This window comes from Podarcis filfolensis, assembly GCF_964270895.1.
Source record: "Podarcis filfolensis genome assembly, chromosome: 2".
NCBI classification, from domain to species: Eukaryota; Metazoa; Chordata; class Lepidosauria; order Squamata; family Lacertidae; genus Podarcis; species Podarcis filfolensis.
The window spans coordinates 8,061,939-8,080,079 of record NC_139605.1 but is presented as its reverse complement, the minus strand read 5'-3'; the positions used below and the strand labels follow the sequence as shown (position 1 = coordinate 8,080,079).

At 46.7% G+C, this 18,141-nt stretch overlaps 2 protein-coding genes across 4 annotated transcripts in view; both read left to right on the top strand.

The window, feature by feature from the left end:
* LOC310756746 (uncharacterized protein) overlaps nt 1–18,141 on the top strand; it is a 1,375,527-nt gene that overhangs the window by 968,867 nt on the left and 388,519 nt on the right. The window lies entirely within an intron of this gene.
* LOC310756658 (uncharacterized protein) lies at nt 3,321–11,095 on the top strand. Of its 3 annotated transcripts, none has more exons than XM_083601171.1 (4): nt 3,321–4,409; nt 6,661–7,691; nt 8,537–8,651; nt 9,742–11,095. In XM_083601171.1, exons 2-4 carry the CDS (start codon nt 6,870–6,872, stop codon nt 10,815–10,817), a joined length of 2,013 nt encoding a protein of 670 aa, XP_083457297.1. In that variant the 5' UTR covers nt 3,321–4,409; nt 6,661–6,869; the 3' UTR covers nt 10,818–11,095. The 3 variants fall into 3 exon arrangements, with proteins under 3 accessions (XP_083457297.1, XP_083457298.1, XP_083457296.1); XM_083601172.1 differs by having other exon boundaries at nt 3,321–4,441; nt 6,664–7,691; XM_083601170.1 differs by having other exon boundaries at nt 3,321–4,554; nt 6,664–7,691.

The window sequence follows — 18,141 nt, the reverse complement described above, 5'->3', positions numbered from 1 at the left end:
GGGACCTTCCACTGCCGCCGTGCTGCTGGAGCACGATTTCTGTTCTCATTCTGAAGCAAAGTTCTTAATCTGAGGTACTATTTCTGGGTTAGCGGAGTCTGTAACCTGAAGCGTATGTAACCTGGGGTACCACTGTATACAGTTACTGACTTACACCTGTGGGCATAAAAGTGTTAACCGGAGCCAGAAGTCAGCTCATTAACATGGGAGAGACTTCTAGCAGCCTTTGCTTCTTCCTCCCTCTCTTTTGCTCTTGCCTTCCTGGAAGATGCCAGCAGCCAGCATGGTTCCCAGCTCAAGAAAAATCTACATCCTGTATCTTTGTTAATGTAATTTTTGTTACATTAAATTAAACTTAATTCTTTTTGTAATATAACTTATTTATTTTGCTTTTAAATTGCTTGGAACCTTTTCTCGAGAGCCAGTGTGGTGTAGTGGTTAAGAGCGGTAGTCTCCTAATCTGGGGAACCAGGTTCGCGTCTCCGCTCCTCCACATGCAGCTGCTGGGTGACCTTGGGCCAGTCACACTTCTCTGAAGTCTCTCAGCCCCACTCACCTCACAGAGTGTGTGTTGTGGGGGAGGAAGGGAAAGGAGAATGTTAGCCGCTTTGAGACTCCTTAAAGGGAGTGAAAGGCGGGATATCAAATCCAAACTCTTCTTCTTCTTCTTCTTCCTTACTTTTACTTCCAATGGACGGAGACTTGTTTGTTGTAGCTTCTGAACCTCTGCAAGTAAAATCTTCACTTTTCCAATAAACTATGAGATTTATTCTAGCCTAAGTATTTTCATGGGGAACAATTGTGTGAAGGTGGATGAGGGCAGATGTAAAATCTAGCCAAGTTTTAATGTGCTTGATACCAATGTGCTTCTTTACCAAACGTTGACCCTACTCTGAACTTAAAACTGCAAAGTGTAATGCTGGTGGTTAACAAAAGAGGTTTAAAGACTCAAGGCAAATCTTTAAAAATGTAGTATAAACACTGACAACTGGGAAACACTGGCTTGTGAGTGCTCCAATTGGAGAACAGCCTTTACCAAAGGTGTCATGGGCTTTGAAGACACTCAAACTCAGGAGGCAAGGGAGAAATGTGCTAAGAGGAAGGCACGCTTGGCAAACCCTCACCTGATCAACTCATAGCTGTCAACTTTCAGATTTGAAAATAAGGGATCAGCAGCCTCAAAAATAAGGGATCAGCAGCCTCACCTGCCCAGGGAGCCTCAAAAATAAGGGATCAGCAGCTTCACCTGTCCCGGGGACAGTCTACGGGATATCTAACAATCCGGGATAGCAGCGGGAAACGGCGCTGGAATAAGGGAATTTCCCGCAAATAAAGGGAAGGTTGACAGCTGTTGATCAACTCCTGCCAGGAAACCTATGTCCCCACTGTGGAGGGACGTGTGGATCCAGAATTGCCCTCCACAGTCACTTACAGACTCACTGTTAAAACCGCGTTTATGGAAGACAATCTTACTCTCTAAAAAAGTTGCCTGCTCACAAAAATAAAACCAGGTTTGAATTCCTCACCCCCATTTTTTTGTCTGTCATTGAGATAATGCTGTCATTGGAGATAATGAAGGTGCACCCTTTGGGGGTGCAACGTATTTTTAAGTCCCATTGCTGATCCCCCCCAAAATAACCCCCTAAATTTCACCTCCTGAAGTGACACGTGTCCTGGCTAGGGCTGGTCAAACGCACCCGCCTGAAGGGCTGCTGCAAGTCTGTGCCTGCAATAGTAGGTGGGCCAGTATCTAATCTGTATAAGGCAGCTTCCTGTGTCGCTGCAGCAGGGCTTCTCCTTCCAGACAACTTGAAAACACGCAAACAGATACACCCAACCCGCTTGCTTTGCATCTCGCGCTCCGTCTGAGGGCTCCTGGCGCTCACCTGGCGTCCCTTTGCCAGGGCAGGAAGCGGCCGCCCCTTCCTCCTTTCGCTGCCTCTCTAGGACTCCGCGCATCTCTCGGTTTAACCCCCAACAAGCCGGCAGCCGGTGAGAAGATGAGCCCGGCTGGATCAGGAGGTGCAAAAGAAATTTTGGTTTGGGGTAACAGATGCAAAGGACACGAATTGCCTCCACCCCCCTAGGAACGGTATTTCAGGAGTCATAGAAATCCCAGAATTGTAGAGTTGTTGGAAGGGACCCGAGGGTCATCTAGTCCAACCCCCTGCAATGCAGGACGAGGCAGCTGTTCCTCCGACCAGGCGCCAAGCGACCCAGATGATCAGATCACATCTCTTTAAAAAGCAGGATAAGGCAACAGGATTGTGAACCTTATGTTGAAATATATTGTTCATTGCAGTATAATATACTTCGCTAATTTTTCCTTTTACGAAATTCACTGTTTTCTGTAGCATACAACCGAAATGAACGAACGACTCTATTAATTAGAGTTTTTTTCTTTCTTTCTTTCTTTTCCTTAATTCATCTGGCCATCTGTCATGGATGCTTTTTTAATTAATTAAATTTGTATATTTGGTTGACCTGGCTGACATCCTATACCTTTTTAAAATGTGGCTCCTCTTTGGGGGGAGGGATGTTATTGGGTTATTGTTTTTATTTTAATTTTATATATTGTGATCTTTTTTGTGAACCGCCCTGAGACCTCTGGGTATAGGGCGGTATATAAATAATAATAATAATAATAATAATAATAATAATAATAATAATAATAATAATATATAATAATATATAATAATATATAATAATATATAATAATATATAATAATATATAATATACCACACATCATCTGCTCTCAGCATAAAAATAACAAAATGCCTAAAAATAACAAGAGCAAATAATAATAATAATAATAATAATAATAATAATAATAATGTACACAAACCAATAAACCCCCTCCTCTCCCACATTGCTGGGGGTTGGACTAGATGACCCTCAGGGTCCCTTCCAACTCGACGATTCTACGATTCTCCAGTTGATGCTATTGTCGCCACTTTGAGAAGACCAAACTTTTTTACGTGCCATCGGGGAGTTTCTTCATCCCTGCAGCAGGAAATTCAGAGGTGCAAGAACATTGCTCTGGTGGCCATGGGTAGCCTTGCTCATGAATTTGCCCAGCCCTTTTTTTAAAGTCTTCCGAATCTGTTGGCCAACAACACTCCTGTGGGAGGGAGTTCCACAGTTCAAAGCTTCCACTGTGCGAGGAATGACTTGCAGTCACCTGTCACGAACCTTTCGTCATTCATCCTCGCTGGGTAACCCTGCTGGTTATAGATGATGATAGAGGTCCTTCTCCTAGGAGACCCAATGGGGACCCATCCAATGAAGCTGAATTACAGCTCATCACTTGTATAAAATACAGTGGTACCTCGGGTTACAGATGCTTCAGGTTACAGACTCCGCCAACCCAGAAATAGTACCTCGGGTTAAGAACTTTGCTTCAGGATGAGAACAGAAATCGTGCTCCAGCGGCGCTACAGCAGCAGGAGGCCCCATTAGCTAAAGTTTCGGTTAAGAACGGACCTCCGGAACGAATTAAGTACTCAACCCGAGGTACCACTGTATTTTATTGGGGGCCCCAAAGGGACTTTGGCACCTAGAAGTTGGCTCCTATGCAGCACATCAGCCCTTAGTGTGGAGCATGGGTAGGCAAACTAAGGCCCGGGGGCCGGATCCGGCCCAATCGCCTTCTAAATCTGGCCCGCGGACGGTCCAGAAATCAGCGTGTTATTACATGAGTAGAATGTGTCCTTTTACAGTGGTACCTCGGGTTAAGTACTTAATTTGTCCCGGAGGTCCATTCTTAACCTGAATCTGTTCTTAACCTGAGGTACCACTTTAGCTAATGGGGCCTCCCGCTGCCGCCGCGCAATTTCTGTTCTCATCCTGAAGCAAAGTTCTTAACCCGAGGTACTATTTCTGGGTTAGTGGAGTCTGTAACTTGAAGCGTATGTAACCTGAAGCATATGTAACCCAAGGTACCACTGTATTTAAAATGCATCTGGGTTATTTGTGGGGCCTGCCTGGTGTTTTTACATGAGTAGAATGTGTGCTTTTATTTAAAATGTATCTCTGGGTTATTTGTGGGGCATAGGAATTCGTTCATTTCCCCCCCTTCTAAATATAGTCCGGCCCCCCACAAGATCTGAGGGACAGTGGACTGGCCCCCTGCTGAAAAAGTTTGCTGACCCCTGGTGGAGGGTCTATGAGGAGAATTTTTTCATGCACCAAGTGTCCCTCACACATGGAAAGGGTTAAAATAGCAAATGTGCCATTCCTAGAGAGGTGTGCATGTGAGAAATCACATGGATATGACTTTTTTTTTTAAAAAAAAAGAGAACATCTGCTTTTCCGGTTCCTCCACCTCCTCTCCTTAATTATTTCCTCTTTTACTTACTGGAAATAGAAGCTGGCTGTCTTGAGACTTTCTCCTGGCCGAAGATCCAAGGTGAAGCTGGCTGGTGAGAGGACAAGAGGAAAGTTGGGGTGGTGCCCCCTAGAAAAGCTGCCCTGTCCCCACATTCTGACCCTTGGTGCATCTACCCCAGTGCTGTTGACACAGGCCGGCAGCAGCTCCCCGGGGTATCAGGTGTGTTTCTTACCTGGACATGCCGAGGGGACATTGTGCATGAAAAGCAGATGCTCTGAGAGGCAGCAGCCCTCTGCTGAGATAGGAACATTCGCCCAAAGAATTTGGGAAACACTGTTTTGTCAGGGAGCTGCTAAGAGCTGTCAGGTGACATTTTCTATTTCAATAATAATAATAATAATAATAATTTATTATTTATACCCCACCCATCTGGCTGGGCTTCCCCAGCCACTCTGGGTGGCTTCCACAAAAATATTAAAATACTGTAATCCATCAAACATTAAAAGCTTCCCTAAACAGGGCTGCCTTCAGATGTCTTCTAAAAGTCTGATAGTTCTTGTTCTCTTTGACATCTGGTGGGAGGGCGTTCCACAGGGCGGGTGCCACTACCGAGAAGGCCCTCTGCCTGGTTCCCTGTAACTTGGCTTCTCGCAGTGAGGAAACCACCAGAAGGCCCTCGGTGCTGGACCTCAGTGTCCGGGTAGAATGATGGGGGTGGAAACGCTCCTTCAGATATACTGGGCCGCGGCTGTTTAGGGCTTTAAAGGTCAGCACCAACACTTTGAATTGTGCTCGGAAATGTACTGGGAGCCAATGTAGGTCTTTCAAGACCGGTGTTATATAGTCTCGGCGGCCACTCCCAGTCACCAGTCTAGCTGCCGCATTCTGGATTAGTTGCAGTTTCCGGGTCACCTTCAAAGGTAGCCCCATGTAGAGCGCATGGCAGTAGTCCAAGCGGGAGATAACTAGAGCATGCACCACTCTGGTGAGACAGTCTATGGGCAGATAGGGTCTCAGCCTTCATACCAGATGGAGCTGGTAAACAGCTGCCCTGGACACAAATTTGACCTGCGCCTCCATGGACAGCTGTGAGTCCAAAATGACTCCCAGGCTGCACACCTGGTCCTTCAGGGGCACAGTTACCCCATTCAGGACCAGGGAGTCCTCCACACCTGCCCGCCTCCTGTCCCCCCAAAACAGTACTTCAGTCTTGTCAGGATTCAACCTCAATCTGTTAGCCGCCATCCATCCTCCAACCGCCTCCAGACACTCACACAGGACCTTCACGGCCTTCACTGGTTCTGATTTAAAATAGAGATAGAGCCTGCAGAGCTACAATTCCCAAGATTTCCCTGGCTGGAGGGATTGGTTTTTAAGCCACACTGGTCTCCTAACAACTCTCGGCACCCGCTGGCAGGCGAAATTGATGGAACATGTAGAAATGTCTAGTTTAGCTGGAAGAATAAGTGATCAGGGAGAAAGAACTTTAAAAAAATAATGGGGAATTGCGGAATATTTGAAAAACTACTGTAAACCACTTTAAACGTTGGCAGGACTAGAATAAACTGAGCAGTTACATTTATAATGGAGGGGAAAACCAGGAAAGGAAAAGTGAGGATTAATTAGAATATGTGGCAGTAAAGGGAAGAATAAAATGAACCATAGAAGGGAGTGAAGGGAAGTTGAATATGCTTGTATAACTCTATGTAAATGTAAAATTGAAAATGATAAATAAACTGCTCTCTACCTTTAGCAAACTATACTTCCCAGGGTTATTTGTGGGACGCCATGACTGTTTAAAGTGGTATGATAACTGCTTTAAATAACCGTTCCTGTGGAAATCGGAAAGAGACCTGCCATCCTGATATTTGTTGAGAATTCATTTGATTCCATGTTGGTCATTTATCCTGTATTTTATGATTTGACAGTGTTAAGGTTTTTAAACTTTTTAAAATTATTATTATTATTTATTAAACGTCTATACTGCCCTTCATCCGTAGATCTCTGGACAGTTCACAACACAAAAATACGAGATAAAACCACAAAAGATGTAATAAAGAGAGCAGCAGCAACCAAACTAATAAAACCCACCTTCCCCCCACCCCATCCCAGAAACACATTTAAAAGGGTGTAGGATGTTTCTGAAAATGCAAATAACAAATTAAGAAATAATAAGAATAAAAGGGTATAGGATGCTTTGTGATGTTTCCATGATTTTACTGGATACTGCCACAATAAAAATAAAAATAAAAAAGAGCTGGGGGTTTTATATCTATTCTTCTAAATAAATAAATAAAATATTTTGCTCTGTGTTCTTTTCTCCTGCAAGCAGATTTGGTGTTTATTCTGGAGTTTTCACCGCATCTTTGGCAAGAAAACAATAGACGCCACCCCAGGAGACCTGGGCACCTATAACTGCTCCAACAGCTATAACTGCCCTTCTACGGAATCAGGTCACTGGTCCAGCGGGCTTAAGACTTTTTTATCTTCCGAGGTTCAGGAGGAAGATTCCCCATCCTTATCCTTGGGTGGTGGGCGATGGAAATGGCAGAGGGGTTTGTCATGGCATCGCCGGATTCCCAAGAAGAAGTCCCTTCCAGGCAGGAAGGACAGCCCAAGATCAAAACAGAGGAGACCGGCTTCTCAGAATTTGAACCCGAGATGGGGGCGAAAGGGTCCGAAAGAGCCCCTCGCGTCTTCCAGGCGGGGAGCATTCAGGAATTGCTTTGCAAGGCATCGGGGAGACAGCTGATGCAGGTTCCAGGCGAAGGGCTACTTCAGGAATGGGAGAGCCAGTGGCAAGAGTTCCTGGGGACCTTGGAGTCCCCCAACTTGAGGTGGGAGGCTGCCCAGATGCCAGAGGAGCCCACCCCCTGGGATGACACCAAGGCCTTCCTGGCCTCCTTCGAGCAAGTGGCCAAAGCCTGCCGGTGGCCCCGGGAAGAGTGGGCGGCCCAACTCCAGCCGGCCCTCAGCGGGGAAGCCGAGCGGGCCTTTTGGAGCCTGGAGGCCGGAGACAGAGAGGATTATGGGAAAGTGAAGGCGGCCATCTTGCGCGGGGACGCCATCAGCAGGGAGAAGAACCGCCAGTACTTCCGGCGCTTCTGCTACCGGGAGGCCGAGGGGCCCAGAGGGGCCTACAGCCGCCTCCAGGAGCTCTGCCGGCGGTGGTTGAAGGTGGAGAGGCACTCCAAGGAGCAGATCCTGGAGTTGCTGATCCTGGAGCAGTTCCTGGCCATCCTGCCAGCAGAGGTCCAGAGCCGGGTAAGGGATTGCGGCCCGGAGACCTGCTCCCAGGCGGTGGCCCTGGCCGAGGATTTCCTGCTGAGGCAGCTGCAGGTGGAGGAACAGGAACAGCAGGTGAGACGGGGTAGTGAACCCCCATTATAATTCTGTTAAATCTCAGGAATGGGGTGGGGAACGTACAGAAGAACCTGGACCATCTCGTCTAGCATCTTAATCTCACAGTGGATCCTTAGCAGGACCTGAGGTCAACTGCCCTCCCTGCACTTGCATTCCCCAACAATGGACGTTGTTGGTCTTGGCCACGAAAGGTCTTCATCAATATCAATGTGACAGCTATTTTGTGTGACGCGACACACAGCCAACGTAGCTGTTTTGTGTCATGCCGCCCTCCACTGGGGAGCCATTTTGTGACGGGCGGCCATTTTCTTGAAATTCCAATTGTGTCCTCTGGCCTAGAAAGGTTGGTGATTGCTTCTTGCCATATGAACCTACCCGGACCCTGAGGTCATCTTCTGAGGCCCTCCTTCGTGTGCCACCTCCTCGAGAGGCCCATATGGTGGCAACGCGAGAACAGGGCCTTCTCTGCAGTGGCTCCCCACATGTGGAATGTTCTCCCCAGGAAAGTTCACCTGTTGACTTCACTATACACCTTTAGGCGGCAGGCAAAAACATCCGTTTTTAACCAGGCCTTTGGTTGACCTGACTGACATCCTATACACTTTTAAAATGTGGCACTTTCTGGGGGGTTGTTATTGGGTTGTGGTTTAGATTTTGATTTTATATATTGTGATCTTTTTGTGAATCGCCCTGAGACCTCCAGGTATAGGGCAGTATATAAATTCAATAAATAATAATATTATATTGACAACTTTCAGCGCGATTGGCGGGTGCCAAATCCCATTTAAGCTTACAGCGTCCACACTCTTGATTTTTCTTGCTGTGTTTTGTACCTGATTCAGGTGCCTACAGAGGCGAATGTGAATTCCCCCAAAGAAGAGGAGGTTCTGGAGCCCGAAGAGGTGCTGGGGCCCAGCTGGGAGATCAGTGATGCTAACCAGGCTGGTTTTCTGTTGTGTAAGGCTGTCTTCTTCTTCTTTAGACCAGGGATGGAGAAATCTGTGTTATTGGATGACTCCAATTCCCACAATGCCCATTTCTGCCTTCCTCCTCCAGCATGCTGGAAATTCAGATGTTCTTGCACGACTCCAATTCCCATAATGCTCCTTTCCGTTCTTCTGGGACTTCTCCCATAATTCTGTTCTGGGGCTTCTCCTTACCCTCCAGATCAGATCTGAGGAAGCCACAGGGGGCACATGGGAGGAAGAAGAGGAGGGTTAGGGTTAGAGTAAGGAAAGGGACGCGGGTGGTGCTGTGGGTTAAACCACAGAGCCTAGGACTTGCCGATCAGAAGGTCGGCAGTGATCAGAAGGTCAGCAGTTCGAATCCCCACAACGGGGTGAGCTCCCGTTGCTGGGTCCCTGCTCCTGCCAACCTAGCAGTTCGAAAGCACGTCAAAGTGCAAGTAGATAAATAGGTACCGCTCTGGCGGGAAGGTAAACAGAGTTTCCATGCGCTGCTCTGGCTCGCCAGAAGCAGCTTAGTCATGCTGGCCACATGACCCGGAAGCTGTACGCCGGCTCCCTTGGCCAGTAAAGCGAGATGAGCACTGCAATCCCAGAGTCATCTGCAACTTGACCTAATGGTCAGGGATCCCTTTACCTTTAAGGGTAAGGGTGGGAGCTAGACTAAGATGCCTTTGAGGTCTTCTTCCAACTCTACAATTCCAGAGAATTATTAACCTGGTGATTAATCAATGCAATAAATAAAAATTAGAATAAACTGAAATAAATAAAAATAATACGATAACTATTTTCTGCATTGGCTGGGAGAGGAACTTGATGCCCTTTCGGATCTCAGTCACTTCTGCAATTCTAATTACCGTATTTTTTGTACCATAACACTCACTTTTTTCCTTCCTAGAAAGTAAGGGGAAATGTCTGTGCGTGTTATGGAGGAAATGCCTACGGGTGGCATGCCTACGGATTTTCGTCCTCTAAAAACTACGTGCGTGTTATGGTCGGATGCGTGTTATAGAGCGAAAAATACGGTAAATAACGTGTCGACGTTTTAAAAGTTGTGCCATGTTCTTTCTCCCTCGTTCCAGGCGAAGCCACACTAGGCGATCCCGTTTCTGGGGACGCAAAGACCTGCCACCTCTTAGAAAGTTCCTTGCAGAGAGAACCCCGGGGGCCGCAGCTGCAAAGCACGGGGCGAGATGTTCCCTCGTCCAACAATCAGGAAGAAGTACCCAGAAGTCCTAATGGGCTGGCGAGAGGGACAGAAGCAAGTCCAAAGAAAACAGCTGCCTGGGAGCTGCCAGGGACCCCGGAGACCGAGGCTACCGCCTCCCCAAATGGGAATAGCGTCAAACCGAAGCCGCCGTTGGGCCTCCGCCCTAGGCCAGGACCCTACAAATGCTCCGAGTGCGGGAAGAGTTTCTGCCGGCGCTCCTACCTGTCCCAGCACCACCTCATCCACACCGGCGAGAAGCCCTACGAATGCTCCTACTGCCAAAAGGCCTTCCGGGCCCGCTCTCACCTCACGAAGCACAGGCGCCTGCACACGGGCGAGAAGCCCTACAAGTGCGGGGACTGCGGCAAGGGCTTCCACCAGTCGTCCAACCTCCAGAAGCACATGAAAATGCACGTGGGCGCCCTGATCTACCGGTGCCCCGATTGCGGGAAGAGCTTCAGCCAACGGGCCAAGTTTTCCCAGCACCGCAAGGCGCACGCCAGCGGGAAGACCTACCGGTGCTCGCGGTGCGGGGAGAGCTTCGGCGAGCTCCCGCTCCTCCGCGCGCACCGGCGGAGCCATGCGGCGGAGCGGGCCTACCAGTGCCCCACCTGCGGGAAGGCCTTCGATCACCGGTCCAGCTTCCTGAAGCACAGGGTGACCCACACGGGGGAGAAGGCCCACAAGTGCCCCACCTGCGGGAAGGGCTTCAGCCAGTCCTCCAACCTTCACAAGCACCAGAAGATCCACACGGGGGAGAAGCCTCACAAATGCCTCACCTGCGGGAAGTCGTTCACCCAGAGCTCGCACCTCAGCTTCCACCAGAACACCCACAAAGGGTTCAAGTCGTACAAATGCTTAGACTGCGGGGACAGCTTCACCGACAGGTCGCACCTTATGAAACACAAGCTGAGCCACGCCAGCACAAAAGCGGCAACGTCGGCCTGAAATCCCCCTTAATTTTATAAGGCGGGTAAATTATGTTTATTTTTTACATTTATATGGCGCTTAGGCCTTTGCACATTGACTGTTTCCCTCCGTTCCACAAATTCGTTAGGAAGACTTGGGCAATCCTCTCTCTCGTTTCTGCTCCCGCACTCAGCCCCACACATCCGCAATATGTGGGGCAGATGATATTGATCTACCTTAACAACAACTATAACTTTATTATTTATACCCCGCCCATCTGATGATTTATACCCACTCTGAGTGGCTTCCAACACATATTTTAATGTATTTTTAATCTTTTTTGAAGCTGCCCAGAGTGTCTGGGGAGACCCAGCCAGATGGGCGGGGTACAAATAATAAATTATTATTATTATTATTATTATTAGAAATACAATAAAATGTCAAATGTTAGCAATAACAATCTGATCTGATACAAGAAGAATGAGAATAACTTTTCACATAACTTACATCAAATAAAGCAGTATTCTAAACAGTTAAATAGCAGCAAATAACTAAACTTTGCAGGAAGGTTATAAGCCTGGAAGCAACACTGGGTGCTTGCGAAGTGCCTTCGGTGAGGGGTTTCGGCAGGAAGACCAAAGTGGCTTGGAGGTTTAGAGGACCAAAAAAAAAAAAAAAAAGGATGGGAAAGGGAAAGGGGTGGAAAGGAATTGGACTTCCTAGCATCATTTTAATAATAAGTTATGACCAGATGAATCAGCATTGATTTCCCCCCCACCCCACCCCGATGAAATTGTTGTTTGGATGACTTAACTGTGATTTAACTGTGAAATCTGATTCTTAAAAGATGAATTAGCAGTGAAATTGTTGCTTTGCAAAAATACTTTGCAGTACCTTTTGAGATTTAAATCTTTTTGATAGCGGATGCTTTTATGCACCATTTCATCAGGTGCCTGCAGCATTATCTTAAAATACCTCCCCTTCCCATGGTTTAATCTTCCCCTCCCCACAAGAGCTGCAGCGTCCGTTAAATTAATTAAATAAGCAGATTAAATCAGTTTTAAAATATGTTTGATCGAGTGCCCCTCCACCCCAAGACACTGTTGAACTAAAGCTCCCACCACTCTGAACCATCAGCTGGCTTTCCACCCCAGGCTCCCCCCACCTCAACTCCAGTCAGCCCCAGCCAACACAGCCAGTAGTCTGGGATGATGGGACTTGGGAGTCCAGCAATATCTGGAGGGCACCAGATTGGGGGAGGCTGGTTTAAGGTCTTGTGGCGGGGAGTTCCGCAGATGGGGTGGCCAATTCCTTGTTGGACTCCGACTCCCATCAGCCCTAACGAAGATCGCCAATGGCAAGGGATGATGGAGATGGTAGTCCACAGGCCCACCCCTGTTCTCGACTAATGAAATATCCCTAATGCTGTTTTTAAAAATAAAAAAAGTTATCTGTTTTATTCCCTCTTTCCTTGCTTGTCTTTTCAACTTCCCTTTGAGACAAAATTACAGGTCTAAAAGGTGATTTTGCACTGTCCATTTAAAGTACCACACTGCTTCCCCAAAGAGCTGTGGGAACTGTAGTTTTTTAAGGGTGTGGAGTTAGGAGACCCCTTTTTCTCCTGTTTCCCCTATTTCTCTCGCAGAACTGCAACTCCCACAGCTCCCCAGCAAGAGGGATGTGTTGATGAATCATCCTAGCTCTGTGAGGGGCCTCCTAACGACTCTCAGCACTCTTAACAAACTACATTTCCCAGGATTAAAGTGTTGTGACACTGCTGTAAATGTACCGTGAGGATGGGGCCACAGTCAGTCATTTCAGCCGAGGGAAAGTTAATTGAGGACAAGCCAAAGAGGCCTCGCTGTGATGCTTTGACTAAAAGTATCTGGTAGGCCACATAGAGTGGTACCTCGGGTTACATACGCTTCAGGTTACAGACTCCGCTAACCCAGAAATATTACCTCGTGTTAAGGACTTTGCTTCAGGATGAGAACAGAAATCGTGCTCTGGCGGTGCAGCGGCAGCAGGAGGCCCCATTAGCTAAAGTGGTGCTTCAGGTTAAGAACAGTTTCAGGTTAAGAACGGACCTCCAGAACGAATTAAGTACTTAACCAGAGGTACCGCTGTATAGCCGTCAGACTAATGTTATGCAAATGGCAGAGAGCGAAAACTTATGCATTTGCCGAACTTAAGCAATTTCATTGATCGATCGATCGATCAACCGGCAAACTCATTTGACTGATCAACTAAAGGCTGTGAATCCCATTCCTCACAGGTGGGGAACCCGTGGCCCTCCAGAAGTTAATGGACTCCAACTTCAACCATCCCTGACCATTGGGCAGCGCTGTCTGTGGCTGCTAGGGGTCCAGCCACCTCTGGAGGCCCACAGATTCCCTCGTCCATCCGATACACCCTCTTCTCTTCAAGAAAGCCCTGTTAAAACTTTTCCGCAGAGGCATGTGGAGGGTAGCCCTCCATTTTGTCTTTGAACCTGTTTTTGTCTTTCCACGAATGGTATGTTTTAAAGTAGGGCTGGAATCTAATTCCTTAAAAATCAGCACTGGCAGACCACAGGGATGTGTGCTAAGTCCCTACCTGTATTCATTGTATACATACAATTGTGTATCATCTGTCCTCTCTACTGCAATTATTAAGTTCACAGATGACACCACTATAATGGGTTTAATAACAGGTGGAGATGAATCAGCGTATAGAGGGGAGGTCCAAAAAATATCTACATGGTGCCTAGGGAACAACTTGCACCTTAATATCAGCAAGACAAAGGAGATGGTGTTGGACTTTCGGAGGAAGAGAGGAGAACTAGCCCCAAGGCTGTACATCGGGGAGGGCTGTGTGGAGAGAGTCTCTTCCTTTAAATTCCTAGGAGTTTATTTCAGTGAAGACCTCACTTGGAAAATAAATACAACCCAGGTGGTTAAGAAAGCCCAACAGAGACTCCATCTCCTCAGAGTATTGTGGAAGAACGATGTCAATCAACATTTGATGATCTCCTTCTACCGGTCCACAATAGAAAAGTGTCCTTTCATACTGCATCATGGTGTGGTACGCTGGTTTGACATCATCTGATAGGAAGTGCCTACAGAGGGTGGTGAATACAGCACAAGAGATTATGGGCTGTCCCGTGAATCCGCTGGATGAAATAGTGGAAGAAAGTTGCCTCGGGAGAGTAAGGAAAATTCTCAGGGATGATTCACTCCCTGGCTGGCACTTTCTTGATCTCCTGCCCTCGGTCAGAAGATATAGAAGCATGATTAGTCGCAACAACAGGGTAAAGAACAGCTTCTATCTGTTGGCTGTTAGGCTGCTGAATGAAAAGATAATAACAGGGCAACTGACTTTTGGGTGTGGTATGTGTGCGTCAGTAAACGAGGGGAATTAAGACTAAGAGAGCTGAGTGGGGGGGTACTCGTGTAATCTCACTGTATACAAGTTGTACAAGTGACAATAAAGTATTTCAATTTCAATCCCCCCCTCCCTTTTGGTGGATTGTTTTATCTTTTTGTGAACCATTTTGAGTTTTTGTTTTTAACAGTTTTATGAAAACAAACAAACAAATTGTGTTTATTCTTTTGAGGAGCTTTCCAGCTCCCTTGGTGGAGAAATACATTGTCCTTAGATTAGGGCACAGGCAAGACTGACCTGGATGTGACGTTTATTCCTCCTGTGCACGGTTTTATTAAACGAAAAGGGTAGCAAGCGTCAGGGGATGCAGTGATCTGACTCCCATTCCGCCGCCCAGTACAGAGGTTTTTAAAAAAATATTAAAAATGCAGTAAAAAGTCTACGTACAAATTCAGTAAAACAGAGAATACAGCACAAAGCAACACATAGTGTAACAGTAGCCTTTCCGAAGCAGCTCAGAAAACCACCCGCAATGTGTTGATTAAAACCTGATAAATGATACGGAAGGGGGGGCATGTCTTCTTCACCTTCTTCTTCGCTACAATATATCAATTTATTTCCAATCGTCAATGTCAAAAGGGACTAAAATCTATAAAATTCATAGAAAATCAACGTGCCAATTTGCTCAATTTCTCTAGGACTCCATCACACCTCCCCTGTCCTCCATAATCCCTCAAGCAAGGTGTCAAGACCCTAATCCTGTCAAATCACTCTGCCAAGCCTTTCCTCCAGGAAATGCCAGTACATGGACCATTGTCTTCTCATCAGGATGTGCTTATCTACACATATCTCCAGCTCTGCATATTCCCCCTCCCTCCTCCATATGTTAATCCTGTGTAACCCAACCTCTTCTTAATGTATTCATGATGTAACTGGGATGTGTTTTGCACTGTATTCTGGGGCATGGAGGGAAGTTTCAAAAGTTTATGTCACCCCTTTCTCGCGGTTCAATCTCGCCTTGAACCTGTTGCGCAATAAACTTGGATCTTCTGCAGCTTGCTCCTGTCTCCGGCTGAGCTCATTTTTCCTCCGCAGGGACCCGCGGACTTAGTCCGACGAGCTGGGTGGCAGAGCAGCCTCGCACCCAGATTTTACCGTAACAGAAATAAAACAGTTTTTTAACTCCTTGCCTATTTTACATGAAGGAGGTGCCAGGCAAATGTCATTTTACATGGTCTTAAAACATCGGCAGTCCATATGAGTTCTCTGTAGGCAGGTTTGTGAGGCTGGCAGGAGTGCTTTACTTTATTCTTCCCTTACGTTGGAAAAGAAGGGAGACCAGGTTTCATCAATGGTATTTATTTTCCTTTATAACCCCATTTGTGTTTTCCCTCCCCTTACAGTTTTGATCTATGGGCTACTTTTAAAATGAGGCTGCATTTTAAATTGCATTCTAATCTGTATTTTAAATTGGTCCCCCCCCCATTATGTTTTTATTGTAATTTTACTGGTGTTAGCCGCCCTGAGTCCGGCTCTGGCCGGGGAGGGCGGGATATAAATAAAATTTATTATTATTATTATTATTATTATTATTATTATTATTATTATTATTATTTGCAACTCTCCTAAGCCAAGTTAAGTCGCTCTGAACTAGCTACATCCTAAATATTAACCCCATCTCAAGAGGTAGCTTCACGCCATGTACAGCATTGAATCTAACTGGAGCCAAAGTCTCTCCATACATTTAAAACCATATACAGTGGTACCTTGGTTCTCGAACGTAATCCATTATGGAAGACCGTTCAGCTTCCGAAACATTTGTAAACCGAGGGGCGACTTCCCATTGGTTGCAAGAGCATCTTGCGCTCAACGGAAGCTGCGTCACACTTTCGAGTTCCAAAAAACGTTCCAAAACAGAAGCATTTACCTCTGAGTTTTTGGTGTTTGAGAACCAAAACGTTCGACAACAGAGGCGTTCGGGAACCGAGGTACCACTGTTCTACGTTGAACAGTCCTGGCTTCCCCCAGAGGATTCTGGGAGCTGCGGTTTTTTAAAGGTGCCAAGAGTGCCCCTGCTCCCCTCGCAGGACTACAATTCCCAGATTGCTTTAACAATCAAGCACTTTCCTCAGGGAACTCTGGGACCTGTAGTTCTGGGAAGGGAACCGGAACCCACACCAGACTACATCTCCCAGAATCCTTTGGGGGAAGCCAGGACTCTTGAAGCCTTTAAATGTATGGTGACTTGTGCAACGAAATTTCCCCTCCCTCTCCTCCCCCCCCACCTCCATAAGAGGATTGGGCTGGGGTTGGGGAATCTAGTGCCCATTGAGACTGATGGGGCCGAAGGCAGGGGGGGCAGAAAAGGAGGCGGAGCCACAGTCAGTGACTGGCAGATCCAGCTAATTCCAGTTCGGAAGCTGCCGTACACAAATAGTCCATCTAGTTCAAGATTGTGTACACTGGCTGGCAGCAGCAGCTTCTAGGCCTCTCCGTGGAGGTACCAAGGATTCAACCTGGCGCCTTTTGGGTGCAGATGCTCCACCAACGGAATCAGAGAGTTGGAAGGTGTCCTCGAGGGTCATCTAGTCCAACCCCATTCCCCCCCAAGGCGGGATTAAAACCCATGACCTTGAGATTAAGAGTCTCATGCTCTGCCAACTGAGCTAGGCCTCTTCCATCCCCATCCTCTGACAGGCAGTGCCCCTCTCTAGACTGATTGTAAGTCGGGAAGTGGGCAGGAGGGAGCTGGATGAACCAGCCTTTACTGGCTGGTGAGGAGCAGAGGAGAATAAGGGGATTTAGGTGCTCCAGCCAGCTTCCACCTGTGCGATGTATTTTTTATTTTATCTACTAAATTTGTATTGAGAGTGGCAGCTGCCTCGGATGTAGAAGAAGGAAGCAGGAGATCTGCACCGTTTTCGATCGATGGCTCTCAAATCCCATTAATATTTTTTTTATTTGGAATGGATAATGCTCACAGTGCTCTGTTTGCTTTAAAAAACAGCAACACAAAAAGCTAGGAACTTACAGTGTGAATTTCAGGGAAGAGCTTTGCTTCATTTCAGGAAGGGATAAGGACAGCAGCTGCACACACGTCCTGCTTTCATAGCACACAGCTTCCCCACAAAAAATCCTGGGAGTTGTAGTTTGCAGAGCTACAATTCCCAGCACCCTTAACAAACTACAAAGCCTAGGATAGGCAGGGAGCGGGGGGGGGGGGGGAGAAGGATATGCTTTAAATGTATGTTGCGTACACAAGAAAAATATGAGTTTTGAGAAGTGGGGAGAGATGGAGTGAGAGAGATTGGTCATCCCCTGGCTGCTAGAGTGGGAAAAAAATATCCTTGGCGGCTCATGCAACCCACTATTCTGAATAATGTTTTTTATAGGGTAGGGGTCAGTGGGGATGCCTTTGAGACTTTTAGATGTTTTGTGTTTGTGATGGCTTCTGCAACAGAAACTGAATCAATAGTAACAAATTAATTCCGAAGGGAGGCTCCAGCTTCAAATTGCTGGACGAAAACTTATCAGGAAGTCTCGTTTTATTCATTTGCAAATGAAGAGAGACAATGGTTGCTTGCAGGCGTTAACCAAGAAAGCAAAGACCAGGGTGATTGCATTATCACCATTTACCAACACTGAATGGGACACTTGGGCTTGTTCTACATAGGGTTCAACTTTTATCTGAATTGTTTCAGGAGACTTACGCATTTCCTTGCAATCTGTCTGCACCTTTCAGAACTTATTTCCCTCTGCACGCCACTTAGTGATGCAATTACAAATTTGCTGCAATGTAGTCCTACGCGTATTTTACTCAGAAGTAAATCCCCAAGGTGTCACAAAACACAGCTTTGTGAAAAGAGAATAGCAAGGTCTGTAAAATCTGAGCATTGTTAACTAGAATGTTGCGAACCTACAAAGACAGGATAAGCAAACCGTATTGGAGTAAATATGATTTAAAATTATGATTAATGATTTATATGGATCAAGAAAGGAA